Source organism: Ursus arctos, unplaced genomic scaffold (genome assembly GCF_023065955.2).
Source record: "Ursus arctos isolate Adak ecotype North America unplaced genomic scaffold, UrsArc2.0 scaffold_13, whole genome shotgun sequence".
NCBI classification, from domain to species: Eukaryota; Metazoa; Chordata; class Mammalia; order Carnivora; family Ursidae; genus Ursus; species Ursus arctos.
The window spans coordinates 66,859,216-66,872,525 of NW_026622797.1; the positions used below are offsets into that span (position 1 = coordinate 66,859,216).

The 13,310-nt window shown below is 36.0% G+C and overlaps 1 protein-coding gene across 6 annotated transcripts in view; it reads right to left on the minus strand.

The window, feature by feature from the left end:
* The window catches only part of CASP8AP2 (caspase 8 associated protein 2), a 44,653-nt gene that overhangs the window by 15,310 nt on the left and 16,033 nt on the right, over nucleotides 1-13,310 (minus strand). For 4 of the 6 annotated variants that reach the window (XM_048225891.2, XM_026511801.4, XM_057311187.1 and 1 more), the window contains 5 exons: nucleotides 11,817-11,885; nucleotides 8,831-8,931; nucleotides 8,197-8,271; nucleotides 6,910-7,025; nucleotides 614-2,811 (listed from right to left, as the gene is read on the minus strand). In XM_048225891.2, coding sequence (XP_048081848.1) covers nucleotides 614-2,811; nucleotides 6,910-7,025; nucleotides 8,197-8,271; nucleotides 8,831-8,931; nucleotides 11,817-11,885 — 2,559 coding nt within the window. The remainder of the gene's footprint in view (nucleotides 1-613; nucleotides 2,812-6,909; nucleotides 7,026-8,196; nucleotides 8,272-8,830; nucleotides 8,932-11,816; nucleotides 11,886-13,310) is intronic. The other 2 variants (XM_057311188.1, XM_044388881.3) reach the window with 1 other exon arrangement.

Genomic DNA, 13,310 nt, shown 5'->3' on the forward strand with positions numbered 1-13,310 from the left:
CCTAATACTTAATCATGTCATATGTCTTTACTGGTCTCAGTTGGTGCTCAGTGATGGTGTGGTTTGGTCATCGGAATAACCATCAACCAACTCTTCAGGTATCTTTACTTCATGTTAGCAGCATCACCTACTTTACACCATTTGCTGATGGCTTTTGAACAAAAATCTGAAAACCAGCAAAGCGTATTTGAAACAATCTGTCCTACCACTCCCTTTTCTGTAAAAATAAGAATTATCTAAATTTAGATTAAAGGCTCAATGTACATTTCTAATTAACAATGGGGGTCTGAATAATACGTTAATTATGTTATCAAAAAAGAAAAAGCACTGGGACACCTGGATGGCTCGGTCGGTTAAGCGTCTGCCTTCGGCTCAGGTCATGATCCCAGGGGTCCTGGGACTGAGTCTCGCATCAGGCTCCTTGCTCAGAAGGGAGCCTGCTTCTCTCTCTGCCTGCCTTTCCCCCTGCTTGTGCTCAATCTCCCTCTCTCTCACTCTGTCAAATAAATAAAATCTTTAAAAAAAAAAAAAAGAAAGAAAGAAAGAGCACTAATTCTTGCTTATGTATTTTGCATTCTCACAGAAAGTTAAAGAACATAATATAAACTATTACCTTTATGACTGTTATTACATAATGGAACTTGAGATGGGCTTTCCAATCTAAGAACTTTCGCTACAGGTCTCACTGGACTATTCAGAGGACTGATGGCTTCTGGAATAGGCCTCAGGTGATTAAGGTCAATGCTCAGAACAGAATTCTCATCATCATTATATACTGAATTTGTTTCACTGATTTCCATTCTGTTGTCCATTAAGTCAGTCTGCTGAAGTGAAGATTCTAGTGTCTCTTTAGGTGAGCAAGGCTCCAAATGACAAGACTTATTTTCAACCAGTGGTGTATCTACAAGAGAAGGCTCAAATTTGGGGTTACCATCTTCTGAAAGGACCACTGGCAAAATGCCAGTTTCTTCAACGGAAGGCTGCAAAATGCTGTCACTGGATTCAGCTACCTCTGTTGAAAAAGCCTCCTTCATTCCCATACCTTCAGAAACACAAGAATTTAAATCATCATTTTTTTTGGTATCCAATTCCAAGCCAAAGTCTTGAGAAACACTGGTTTGTAATACATCCATTACTACAGGAACTGCTGCCCTGGTATCATTAATGGTTTGTTCCATTTCTGTTGATGATGGAAACAAGGATTCTGTTTGCTCCATTTCTGCAGGTGCTGAGGAAGTCTCTGCACGACTAATGGGCACATCACAACCCACAGTATCCTCAACAGATTTAACTAACAAACTATTTTCTTCCTCCATTTTCCTTTCTGGATTACTGGTCCTGGGGTCAGATGCAGCTGCAAGAGCATCCCTTGGTTCAGTTTCCTCTGTGGTATGTTCACTGACAGAGGAAACACATGTCACTGTTGTCACCTGCACCGAGCACTCCAAATTGCATATGCCACTTGATTTGGGGATATTGGTTATTTTATGGTGGTTATCCTGAGAAACAGGTGGCTTTTTAGCAGGAGAAAGAGTTAAGTTCAATTTTTCCATAAAACTCAACTTTAAGTCTTTATTTTTTGTTTCATTTGGACCACTATCAACCTTAATTACAAGCTCTTTATTATCTGCTCCTTGAGAAACATCATCGTTAGAGACTTCACCTTTATCACTTTTCGGCTCATTCTGTCTCTTTGAATCAGTAGTGGTTTTCTTAGTTTCTTTGTTACTCTTCTGCAAATGCTCTGTAGGTGTTCTTTTTTCATTTCTTATATGCCTACTTTCTTCTTTGCTTTCTCTTTCTCTTTTCCTCTTATCTTCAGTTCTATGTCGTTCTGCTTTTAAAGGTGTATTTTCCCATTGGCGCACAGCATCAGCTTCCTTGGAGTCAATGTGTTTATGAGTTCTACCGGATGAAAGAAAGGATGGACATCTTCCTTCTTGAAAACTATGATTACTTACACCTCTATCTCTTCTACAATCTTCCCTTCCTCTTCTCTCTTCTAGATGGTATTTACTTGAATTATGAGAAGATTTCATTTCATTCTTGGAATGAGGAAGTGATGCTCGTTCAGATCTTCTCCAATGATCCTGGTCTTTTACTACAGATTTAGGTTTTTGGTCAGCTTTTCTTTCTTCTTTGTCTTGGGACTTAAGTTCTTTTCTATTTGTATTTTGTGATCTTTCACTCTGTCTTTCTAGTTTTTTGTCACTTTGAGAGTCCACTCGAGTATATGACCTTTCTCTAAAGGTCTCTTTCTCCCAAGAAGAGCCAATGCGTTCATTTTTATAATCCAAATCTGTGTTACTTTTAAACTTTGAATTTTTGCTTTCAGCCTTTGGTTCACCTTTGCCATATTTCTCAGGACGTCCTTGTAGCCTTTGACTAGCCTCTGTGTTCCTTGGTTCACCATCACCACAACTAGTATTTAAGTCTTTCCGTATTCTATCAGCTCCTCTGCTATATTGGCTATGTCTAATATCTTTTCTCCCTCTTCTATTATCCTCATTTGAGATGCTCTCACCAACCTGATAATGGGAACGTGACCAAATGCCATTGGTGCAGTGTTTTTCAATAGATGGAGACAAATACGAAGTGCTCTTTTTTTCGCCATGTGATTTTCCTTCCTTTTCGGGATTTGGCAGTGAAGTGCTATGATGTACATCTTTAGAAACATCACTTTTCACTCTGAGATCAGTCTTTGAACAATCATCCAAATGGAGAGATCTGGATTTAAGATCTTTTGTTTTAACTATATCTGGTGTCCTTGCAGTTTTGTGATTATTTCGATAATGTGAGAACTCGGACAATCTATTAAGAAATAGAAATTAACAACAAAAACTGAAGTTAATTGCTTTTTAATAATCCAGATTTTAATCACGTATAAAACACTTTAAAATTCAGGGCCTACATACTGGCAAAACTAATTTTATTTCGTATAAAGACATGAGTGATGCTTACCAGCTTCCAACTAAATGGACCTGTTTTCAAAACAAGGAACTCTCTTTCATTTGCTTTGCTCAAACAAAGTCTGGAGGACCTCTCCATTCTATCCCAGCACTTACCAATATCTTCCAGACTTCTCTCACCACAGGCAGACAACTCCCAAACTAACCACAGATTCATTTCTTTTAGAACAAGTGACATTATTTTCTTGCCCTCACTCACTCTAGTGCAACTAAAACAGAAGGAAAAGTAAAATACTGCCAGACAACAAAGACAATCATAGAATTCAATGTAGCTCTCTACCCCAGTTTTCTGTTTCACATACAATTCCACAGTAAACCAAAGCATCAACAGCCATCTTAAAGTGGCACGTGCTATGCAAAAATAAACAGGAATACAGAGTTGTGATTCTTTCTTAGGGGACTGGCATGTACTTACTGTTTAACAACAACAACAAAAGCCTAAGTCTTAAGGTTTTAAACTGGCAGCTTTCCTGATAGTAAAATGTAAATAGCTTATTTTAGTTCTTTGTAATACTTTAAGTCCATCTTCCTGAACTTCCATAACTTCCCTGAATCTCCATAAATTTATTCCTAATCAGTACTAAAGGTGTAGAGAACACCAAAGTTTAAAAGACTCAGGAATAAGGGGAGATTTTTACAAAACAAAAGAGGACATGGGTGACATACAACCTAAAACAATATATAGACTTTATATGGACCTTGTTATGGGCTAAATTATGCCTCCCACACTCAAATTCGTATGTTGAAGTCCTAACTCCCAGTATCTCAGTGTGCCTTTATTTAAGGACAGGGTCTTTACAAAAGCAATCGAGTTAAAGAGAGGTCACCAGGGCGGGCCCTCATCCACTATAACCAGTATCCCTATAAAAAAGGGAAATTTGGACACAGAGATATGTGTAGAAGGAAGACAACAGGAGGAGACACAGGAAAAAGTAACCATTTACAAGCCAAGGAAAGAGGCCTGGAATCTTCCACCACATAGCCCCCAGAAGGAATCAATCCTGCTAACAGCTTGATCTTGGAATTCTCGCCTCCAGGACTATGAAACAATAAATTTAAATAACAATATTAAGCCACCCAGTTTGTGGTAGTTTGTTTTAGCAACCTTCAGAAACTAATCCAGATCTTGACTCAAAAAACAATTAGAAGACACCTTCAACTGGGGAAAGATGAACATAAAAAGCACTAACCATAAAAGAAAAAAATCTGACAAACTAAACACCACTAAAATTAAAAACTTTTATTCCTTACAAGACACAATAGTGATAGACAAGTCACAAAATGGCAGATGTTCACAATAAATTTATCCAACAATGAACTCATATTCAACAAAGAACATATGTGTAATGTATGTCATACTTATTAAACTTATGAACTATTAAACTGTAAGCTCCTAAAAGATAGTTTAGCCCACAAAGTTCATAATACATATGTAGTATAGCTCCATACTACATAAAATGCTATCAAAGTTTTACTTCAAGGGGTCCCTAGCTGGCTCAGTCAGAAGAACGTGTAACTCCTGATCTCAGGGTCATGAATTTGAGTACCACATTGGGTGTAGAGATTACTTAAATAAATAAACGTTTTAAAGAAAAGCTTTCTTTTAAAATAAACCTTCATATAATACACTTTCCAGAACTTATACTCTTAAATTTTTCACCTTATATTATTTCTATTTTTTCTATTAAACATGAGGTTTCCACCAAATGATAAACAACACCATTAGAATACCAAATATAGGTCACAATTATAAAGTGAAAATATTTGGCAGAATATTTATTAGATAATGTATAACCACATCAATCGATCTAATGACATAATTCTCATTTATTCACCCAGTTTCTCTTTCCACCATGTTCAAATATCACACCCCTCCCGTAAAAGATTTAAATATGTATAAACTTTCCCCAATATTCAGGAAGGAATCTTATACCAGCTGCACCTGATGGGATTTAGGTTAGTAAACATACACAGCCATTTTCATTTTCAACAGGCCTAACGTGCTTTATGATGCCATACAGTCCACACATAAGATTACCTTCTCTCACTCGTCGATCATTTATTGACTGTCTGCCATGTGCCAAGCTCTGAGCCAGGTGCTTGATAAAATGGTGAAGATACACAGACATGGTCCCTGCTCCATGAAGCTTACAGTTCAGTTAAAGATAGATAATAAAATACAGTTCTAGCCCACAGAGCTTGTAACACAGACATAACATGGCGATAAGAAAAAGATACTATAAACAAACAATCCCATTAATGATTTTAAAAACTCCAAGTATACATGAAGCCACAAAAGAGAAATCTGATCTAGTCAGGGAGGAATAACAGAGTAATAGCCCTGTGAAAAGGATGTTTATGCTGAGACCTGAAAATGAGTTGGTTTTTAGCAGGTGGAGAGGAGCCTTCCAGGCAGTGGAAACAGTCTCTGCAAAAGCAGAGCTCACGTTACATCCAAGGAACCAAAAGAATGCCAGAGACATACCAGAGCTAGGACACCTAGGACAAAGGTAAATGCCGAAGGCAAGGCCTTAAAGTAGTTTAGGACCATAGTGCGAAGAGTGGGGTAATTCTATGATAGTGAGATGTCCAGACTTGTGCTTTAAAAAGTGTCCAGTCTGGGGGCGCTTGGGTGGCTTAGGAGGTTAAGCACCCGACTCTTAATTTTGGCTCAGGTCATCATCTCAGGGTTGTGAGACTGAGCCCCATATTGGGCTCTGCACTCAGCAGGGAGCCTGCTTAAGATTCTCTCTCTTCCTCTCCCTCCACACCTCCCCTTCCATCCTCTCTCCCTCTCTAAAAAATAATAAAATAATAAAAGTAAAATAAAATAAAATTTAAAAAATAAAAAGCGTCCTGCCTACGCCTTTAACACTGAGTAAGGACAAACCAGAGGCTGGAAAGAACAAGAATGGATGCAGAGATACCAGCAGGAAGCTTACTGCCCGGTGGGAGTTGATAGGTAACAACAATGGTAGAAATGGAGAGAAATGAATAATCTGAGAGATTATAAAGACATAAAAATCAAAAGGACATGGTAATGAATTTAGATCTGCGGGATCATTAGAGAGGTAAGTGTCAATGACTTCTAGACACAGTGACTACGTGGCCCAGTTTGCCAAGTAATCTCACTGCAATTAATAGCACCCACTTCTACTCTCAAAAGGGTCCTGGTGTAAGCAATAAATTAAATGGTCATTCTACCCCTAGGTCTCTGGCTTGTACCAGCTGAATAAATGACAGGGAATCCACTGAGCTGGGAAACATGGAACGGGTTTAATCATAAATTCCACTTTGGATGAGATAATTCTGAAAATTCTGTACACAGATGTGAAGTGGGTATCTCCATATAAATGGAACTGACCTCATATGAGTGAGATTACCTCATACAAAAATACTGATAAAGGAAAAAACACATGTTTGAGCAATGAAGAATTCCAACCTAGTGAAGTATGAAAGAATAAACCTCAAGTTAGGAAGAAAACTAATCATGAAAGCCAACACGAGAGACTATTTCAAGAAAAGAAGGTCAAGTATGTCAAACAGTGTTTAAGCGCAAGTTAAAAACAGAAGTCAAAACTGTTTGATGGACTTAATAGCAGTCACCGTTGACCAAAATGACAGCTGTTTTGGTGTACCGATGGAGGCAGAAATGAGCGTGAAATGGAGTCAAGTGTGAGCGGAAACAGAAAATGAAGACAGCAAGTTTAGGTAACTGCTTTGGAGGTCTGGCTATGGAAGGGAGGGAGAAACATTAAATTCTCTGGAGAATATTGCCCCAACCAAAATTTTAAAGAGAGAGAATATTAGTCACTTAGAGTAAAACCTTAAATATTTAATAAAATGCACGATTTTCCTATCTTTCCACTCAAAAGTTTAACATATTCCACATATCAACACCCATGTGATTTATAAACAGATCCACACCCTTCAATTGTACCTTTGGTGAAGATTATTTATTTCTTCATCTTTGCGATTTATTTCCACTCTAGCGGTTTTGATAAGTGCTGAAATATTCTTCTTAAGGGATTGGTTTTCATTTTTTAAGCTGAAATTCTAAACACCATAAAATATATTTAAAGTACATACAGAAATAAAGTATATGTCTACAGGATTATTAAATTTATATAATATAGCTAATGACAACTGAATGCTCTAACTACACGCCAGGCATCACACTTTTTATCTTGTGTAATTCTCAGAAAAGTCCTATGAGAAGCACTATTATGCTCATATACAGCAGAGTTTCAAAGATGATTAGCACCAGAGCAAGGCCAGTTCAAGTGAAACTACTTAAAACAGAGATCAAAATGAAAAGACAATAAAAAGTTCAATAAACGGATGCCTGGGTGGCTCAGTTATTTGGGCATCTGCCTTTGGCTCGGGTCATGATCCCAGGGTCCTGGGATCGAGTCCCACATTGGGCTCCCTGCTTAGCGAGGAGCCTGCTTCTCCCTCTGCCTGCCACTCCTCCACTTTTGCTTGCTCTCTCCAGCAAATAAATAAATAAAACCTTAAAAAAAAAAAGTCAATAAAGGTAAGAAGAAAGCTCTGCCTGGGTCCTTATCTTGAAAATCGAAAATAAAAATGATAAAACTTTATTATATTTAACAACTTAGGTTTAACTTGCAACAATGTACTAATTCTCAGATGAACAAAGAATGAATTTATTAGTATTAACTGGTTCTTTGGGGGAAAGGGAAACAAAGAGAAACAACTTTACAAAAAAAATACAATAAAAATCAGAACAAGACAGGACATTCCTATATTCTGTAGCATGCTCACAAAAAAAGTCACTCCTGCAAAAATTGTGAAGGCATCACCGTTATCCCCCAACAGCCATTCTAAATCTTTGCTCCTCAAACCATTTTCTTTTAAACCACCTGTTATCATCACCACTAATTTTCTATTACTTATCTGTTGACTAGTCTAAGAGATCTTTATGTGAATGTCATTTAATAAATCAACCTGTTTTCTTATATCAATTTCCTTGACACAGGAAATAATGCATGTTTTGCCACATTTGCTATTTCATTTAAAACTAAGAGTTTCCTTATAAACCGCCAACACTTTAGCATCTTAATTTGTAACAAAAACAATTTATTACATTTTGATTTAGAAATAAGGCAAAAGGCCCTAGGGCCTCAGTAAAGTTTCTCTTTCATTGACTGGAGCAGTAAAACCAAAAACAAAAATAAAAAGGCAAAAGTATTCACTATAATCCTACCTGTGTCTGTATTTCCTTAAACTTTTTCATCAGCTCTTTCATTTGCAGCTGACATTTACCATATTCTACTTGCAACTGCAAGATATAAAAAGATTAACTTAAGCATCGTTCTAAATTATTTTCTTAGCTTAAGTGACATTTCAGAATATTTTAAAATTTAGAAAACCAACCCACTATGAAGGGTAGAAAAGGTCTATCTCTACTAACAGATATTTAGTAAAAACACTAGTTTTAAAAATCGTCCTAACCAAAAACTTGTTTTATTTAGTTTCACATTCAATCCAGATCTTAAAATTCAAATAAGGTAGAAAGAAATTTGTCTGAATTAAGTCTTGGGCCATTTTAAAACTTAGTGCAAATCATGAAAAGATAAAATGTTTTATCATACTGATTGCCTGTTGAGGTTTTATATATTCAGACACTTAAATTTAATCAAGCAAAATAGAACTAAATTTAGACAAGCATTCAGAAAAGATTGTTTTAAAAAGCAGATCTGAAGGCAGAAACTAACTTAAATACTCTTTTAGACTAAGAGTTACTTCTTAAACACAGAATATTTAATAGTAAGCTGATGTCCCAAACTTCAGAAACTACAAAAAGTAAAATAACTGTCCTTAATTCTGGCAAACCATACATCATTATATGTTGCCTCCTTTGCAGTTCCTTCTTCAGTCAGGATTTCTTCATATAAATCCAAACAATTTCGGGATGGTACACACGATTTGGAAGCATTGTCTAAAACAAATAAACAAAAACCTCTTAAGTTAAAATATGTACTAATTTAATCCTATCAAAATTCTAATGTCGTTTTTCACAGAAATAGAAACAACAATCCTAAAATTCATATGAAACCACAAAAGAGAGCAAATAAACAAAGCTATCTTGAAAAAGAAGACCAAAGCTGGAGGCATTACATCTCCTGATTTCAAACTACAATACAAAGCTATAGTAATCAAAACTGTACACTACTGGCATAAAAACAGACACACAGATCACAGAAACAGAAGAGAGATCCCAGAAACATATATGGTCAATTAATTTATGACAGAGGAGCCAACAATATACAATGGGGAATGGATAAGCTCTTTCAATAAACGTCGTTAGGAAAAAAATTGTGTTAGGAAAACTGCACCCCAACTTACTCCATACACAAACATCAACTCAAAATGGATTAAAGACTTAAATGTGAGACCCAAAACTATAAACTCTCAGGAAAAAAAATAAGGATAACCATCTAGACATCAGTCTTGGCAGGTTTTCTGGATCTGACACCAAAAGCAAGGGAAACAAAAGCAAAAATAAACAAATAGGACTACATCAAATTAAAAAACTTCAGCACAGGGGCGCCTAGGTGGCTCAGTAATCAATTAAGTGTCCAACTCTTGATTTGGGGTCAGGTCACGATCTCAGGGTTGTGAGATCGAGCCCCACATTGGGCTCCATGCTGGGCATGGAGCCTGCTTAAAATTCTCTCTCTCCCTCTCCCTCTGCCACTCATGCTCTCTCTCTTTCTCTCTCTCTCCCCCCAAAATTAACTAATTATTTAATAAAAATAAGCTTCAGCAAAGCAAAGGAAACCATCAGCAAAATGAAAAGGCAACTCACAGAATGGGAGAAAATATTTGCAAAGTATACATCTGGCAGGGGGTTAATATCCAAAACATACAAAGTACTCATACTACTCAAAGGCAAAAAAAAAAAAAAAAATCTGATGAGCAAAGAAACTGAATAGACATTTTCCCAAAGACATACAAACAGCCAACAGGAACACGAAAAGGTGCTCCACATGACTAATTACCAGGGAAATGTAAATCAAGACCACAATGAGATATTGCCTTACACCTGTTAGAATGGCTATCGTCAAAAAGACAAGAAACAAAAAGGTATATATAGCATAGGAATATAGTCAATAATATTGTAATAACTTTGTACAGTGACAAATGGTAACTACACTTACCACGATGACCACTGCTTAAGATATGGAATTGTCAAATCACTATGTTGTATACTTGAAACTAATCTAACGCTGTATGTCAAGTTTACTTCAATAAAATAAATGAGTAAATGAGAAATAAAAAGCACTTGCCACACTTAGCAAGTAAACCATCAGTAAAGGTTGCTGTTGGTATCGCAGAGACCTCCCCTTAAAAAAAAACAACAACAACAACCGTGAGACAAGTGTTGGCAAAGCCGTGGAGAAAATGGTACCCTTGTGCACAGCTGGCGGGAATATAAACTGGTGCAGTAATATGGAAAACACTGTGGAGGTTCCTCAAAAACTTTAAAAAACTACGGTATGATTCAGCAACCCCACTACTGAGTATTTATCCAAAGGATATAAAAACAGGATCTCAAAGACATTGCACACCCATGTTCACTGCAGTATTATTCACAAGAGCCAAGATATGGAAAGAACCTAAGTGTTCATTAACAGATGGTTAAAGGTCATGTGGTGTTTATATATATATATATATATATATATATATATATAAACACACACACATAATGGGATATTATTCAGCCATGAGAAAGAAGGACATCCTGCCATTTGCAACAACATGGATGGACCCTGAGGGTATTATGCTAAATGAAATAAGTCAGAGAAAGACAAATACGGTACAATATCAACTTATATGTGAAATCTAAAAATGCTAAATACATAGAAACAGAGACTAGAATGGTGGTTACCACGGGCTGGGGTGAGGGGTCAGGGAAGAAGAGGTGTTGATCAAAGAGTATAAACTTCCAGCTATAAGATGAGTAAGTTCTGGGGATCTAAAATACAGCATAGTGATTATAGTTAATCATACTGTATTACATACTCGAAAGTTGCTAAGAGAATAGATCTTAAATGTTCTCACCACAAAAAAGAGATGGTAACTATGTGACAGGATTGATGCAGGTGTTAGCTTAGGCTAAAGTGGTAATCATTATGCAACATATACAAGTATCAAATCAATAATATACCTTAAACTTATACAATGTTAAATGTCAACTTTATCTCAATAAAGCTGGGAAAAAAAGAAAGTATATGTGCTAAGTTTTCTGATGTTTTGTCTACTTCAACTCAAAGGGCTATACATTTCTCCATCTCCTGCATTCATCCAAATCTATACTGACCGGTTGGAAAACCAATTTACCTAAAATGCTTGTGTCAACAAATCAACCGCGAGGATCATATTTGCTCAAAGTTTTGAGATATTTGATTATGGAAAAGGTTTCTAATTTGGATAGGTCATTAGTCTCTCCGCATATCACACTCTTACTGATACAGCTGAAAACATTTACAGCAACTACCCTTCACAAAAGTTCTAATATCACGTAAGCCATGACAGTATGAGTAGTAATATATGTACAGACACCACCAACAGCTGCATTTTAATGGTACAAAATATATTTTTCAAGGTCTAGTTAAATCTGAGACCTAGATGATAGCAAACCTGAGTGCTAATTTGTTTTACTGATCAAACTTTGGTCAAGAAAATAATTACCTAAGTAAAATCATTTCAAAGAATGGTCAAATTGTTCAGGAACTATGTATTACTCTGAGAACTGGTAACAAGAAAAATACTTCCAATGGTTTGACCAAAGAAAATGAAACTATTTTAGAATTTACATACCAGAAACAGCACTGTCCAACCCAGCATATATGTCCAAAGAACCTTCATCATTGTTTTTAAGAGGAGACGCTGCAAGAAAATCAAAGATGCGTTAAAACTGATTTTAGGCACTTAGTGAAGTTTTTCTATTCCTACTCTGAAGAACCAGGAAAAGGAGACTTTATTAGTCATATACCAAAAAAGACAATTGTTTTTATGTTTTTATACATCCTTATAAACAGAAAGATATCAGTACACAGACTTATGACTCAGTATCTAAGATTTAGGCTTAAAAACTCACTTTCAAAAAGAAACTTTTGAGAAGGTTCCAATTCCAATAATACCAGATTAGTTCTATCAGACCAATCCTCCTGCCAATAACAACTATAAACTCCAAGCAAACTATTAAAAGCTATCTGTAGTCAAATGCTCTACTACTAGACAGACTATTATTGTGGTGAAATCATTTCCCATTATATACAAATACTGAATCATTATGTCATACACCTAAGACTAATAGAAAGTTATATGTATAATTATACCTCAATTTGAAGAAAAAAGGGCAATCTAAAAAACTGAAAAGCAACCCAAAGCAGACAAAAACTGAGGAGGGATAATAACTGCGAAAGAGAACAGTCCTTATCCTTCTTTTACGACAATTTTTTTGGTAGAAGCACTGGCCCTAATTGGAGCCAACAATGGGCAGTGAAAGTCAAATGGAAACCTCTAGTCCTAATAGCTTAAAGAACAAAAGAAAGAATTTGGGAGTGATAATAGCAACTAGAAACTAAGAAATAAGAAAGAAAATCCAGAGAGCCAGAGTATTCCCCAAATTGTGCTCAAATCTCCAAGTGACCCTCAAACTACATAAGTAAAGGTTAGAACTCCAAAGCATCCAGCTAAAGTTAAGATATCTGAACAGAGTTTTTAGCTGCTATCCACCACAGTAAGACAGAAGTTTAGCCAAGTTAAATACTCGCTAAAAGTAAAAACAACATTTTTCAGAGCAATATAGCATAATCCAATGTCTCTAGAACATAATATAATTCACAGTGTCCAGAATGCAATCCAAAATTACTACACAGGAAATCTTGTCAGAGAAACATAAATCATTAAAACAAAGAATGTGGGGCACCTGGCTGGCTCAGTCAGAGAAGCATGCAACATGATCGCAGGGTCATGAGTTCAAGCCCCACGTCGGGTATAGAGATAACTAAAAACAATAATAATAAGCTAAAAAAAAAAAAAAAAAAAAAAAAAACAAAGAATGAAAATCCTAAAACTGAAAACTACAATTTCTAATTTTAAAAAATTCACTGAATGTGCTTGACAGCAGAGCCAGTGAACTTGAAGACAGATCAATAAAAATTACCTCAATCTGAAGAACAGAGAGAAAAAGATTTAAAACAAAATCAAACAGATAAACAACATTAAAAGTCTTAGTAACCTATAGGATAATGCCAAAAGTTCTCACATACTATATATCTGGAGTCCCAGAAGAAAAGAGAGAATGGG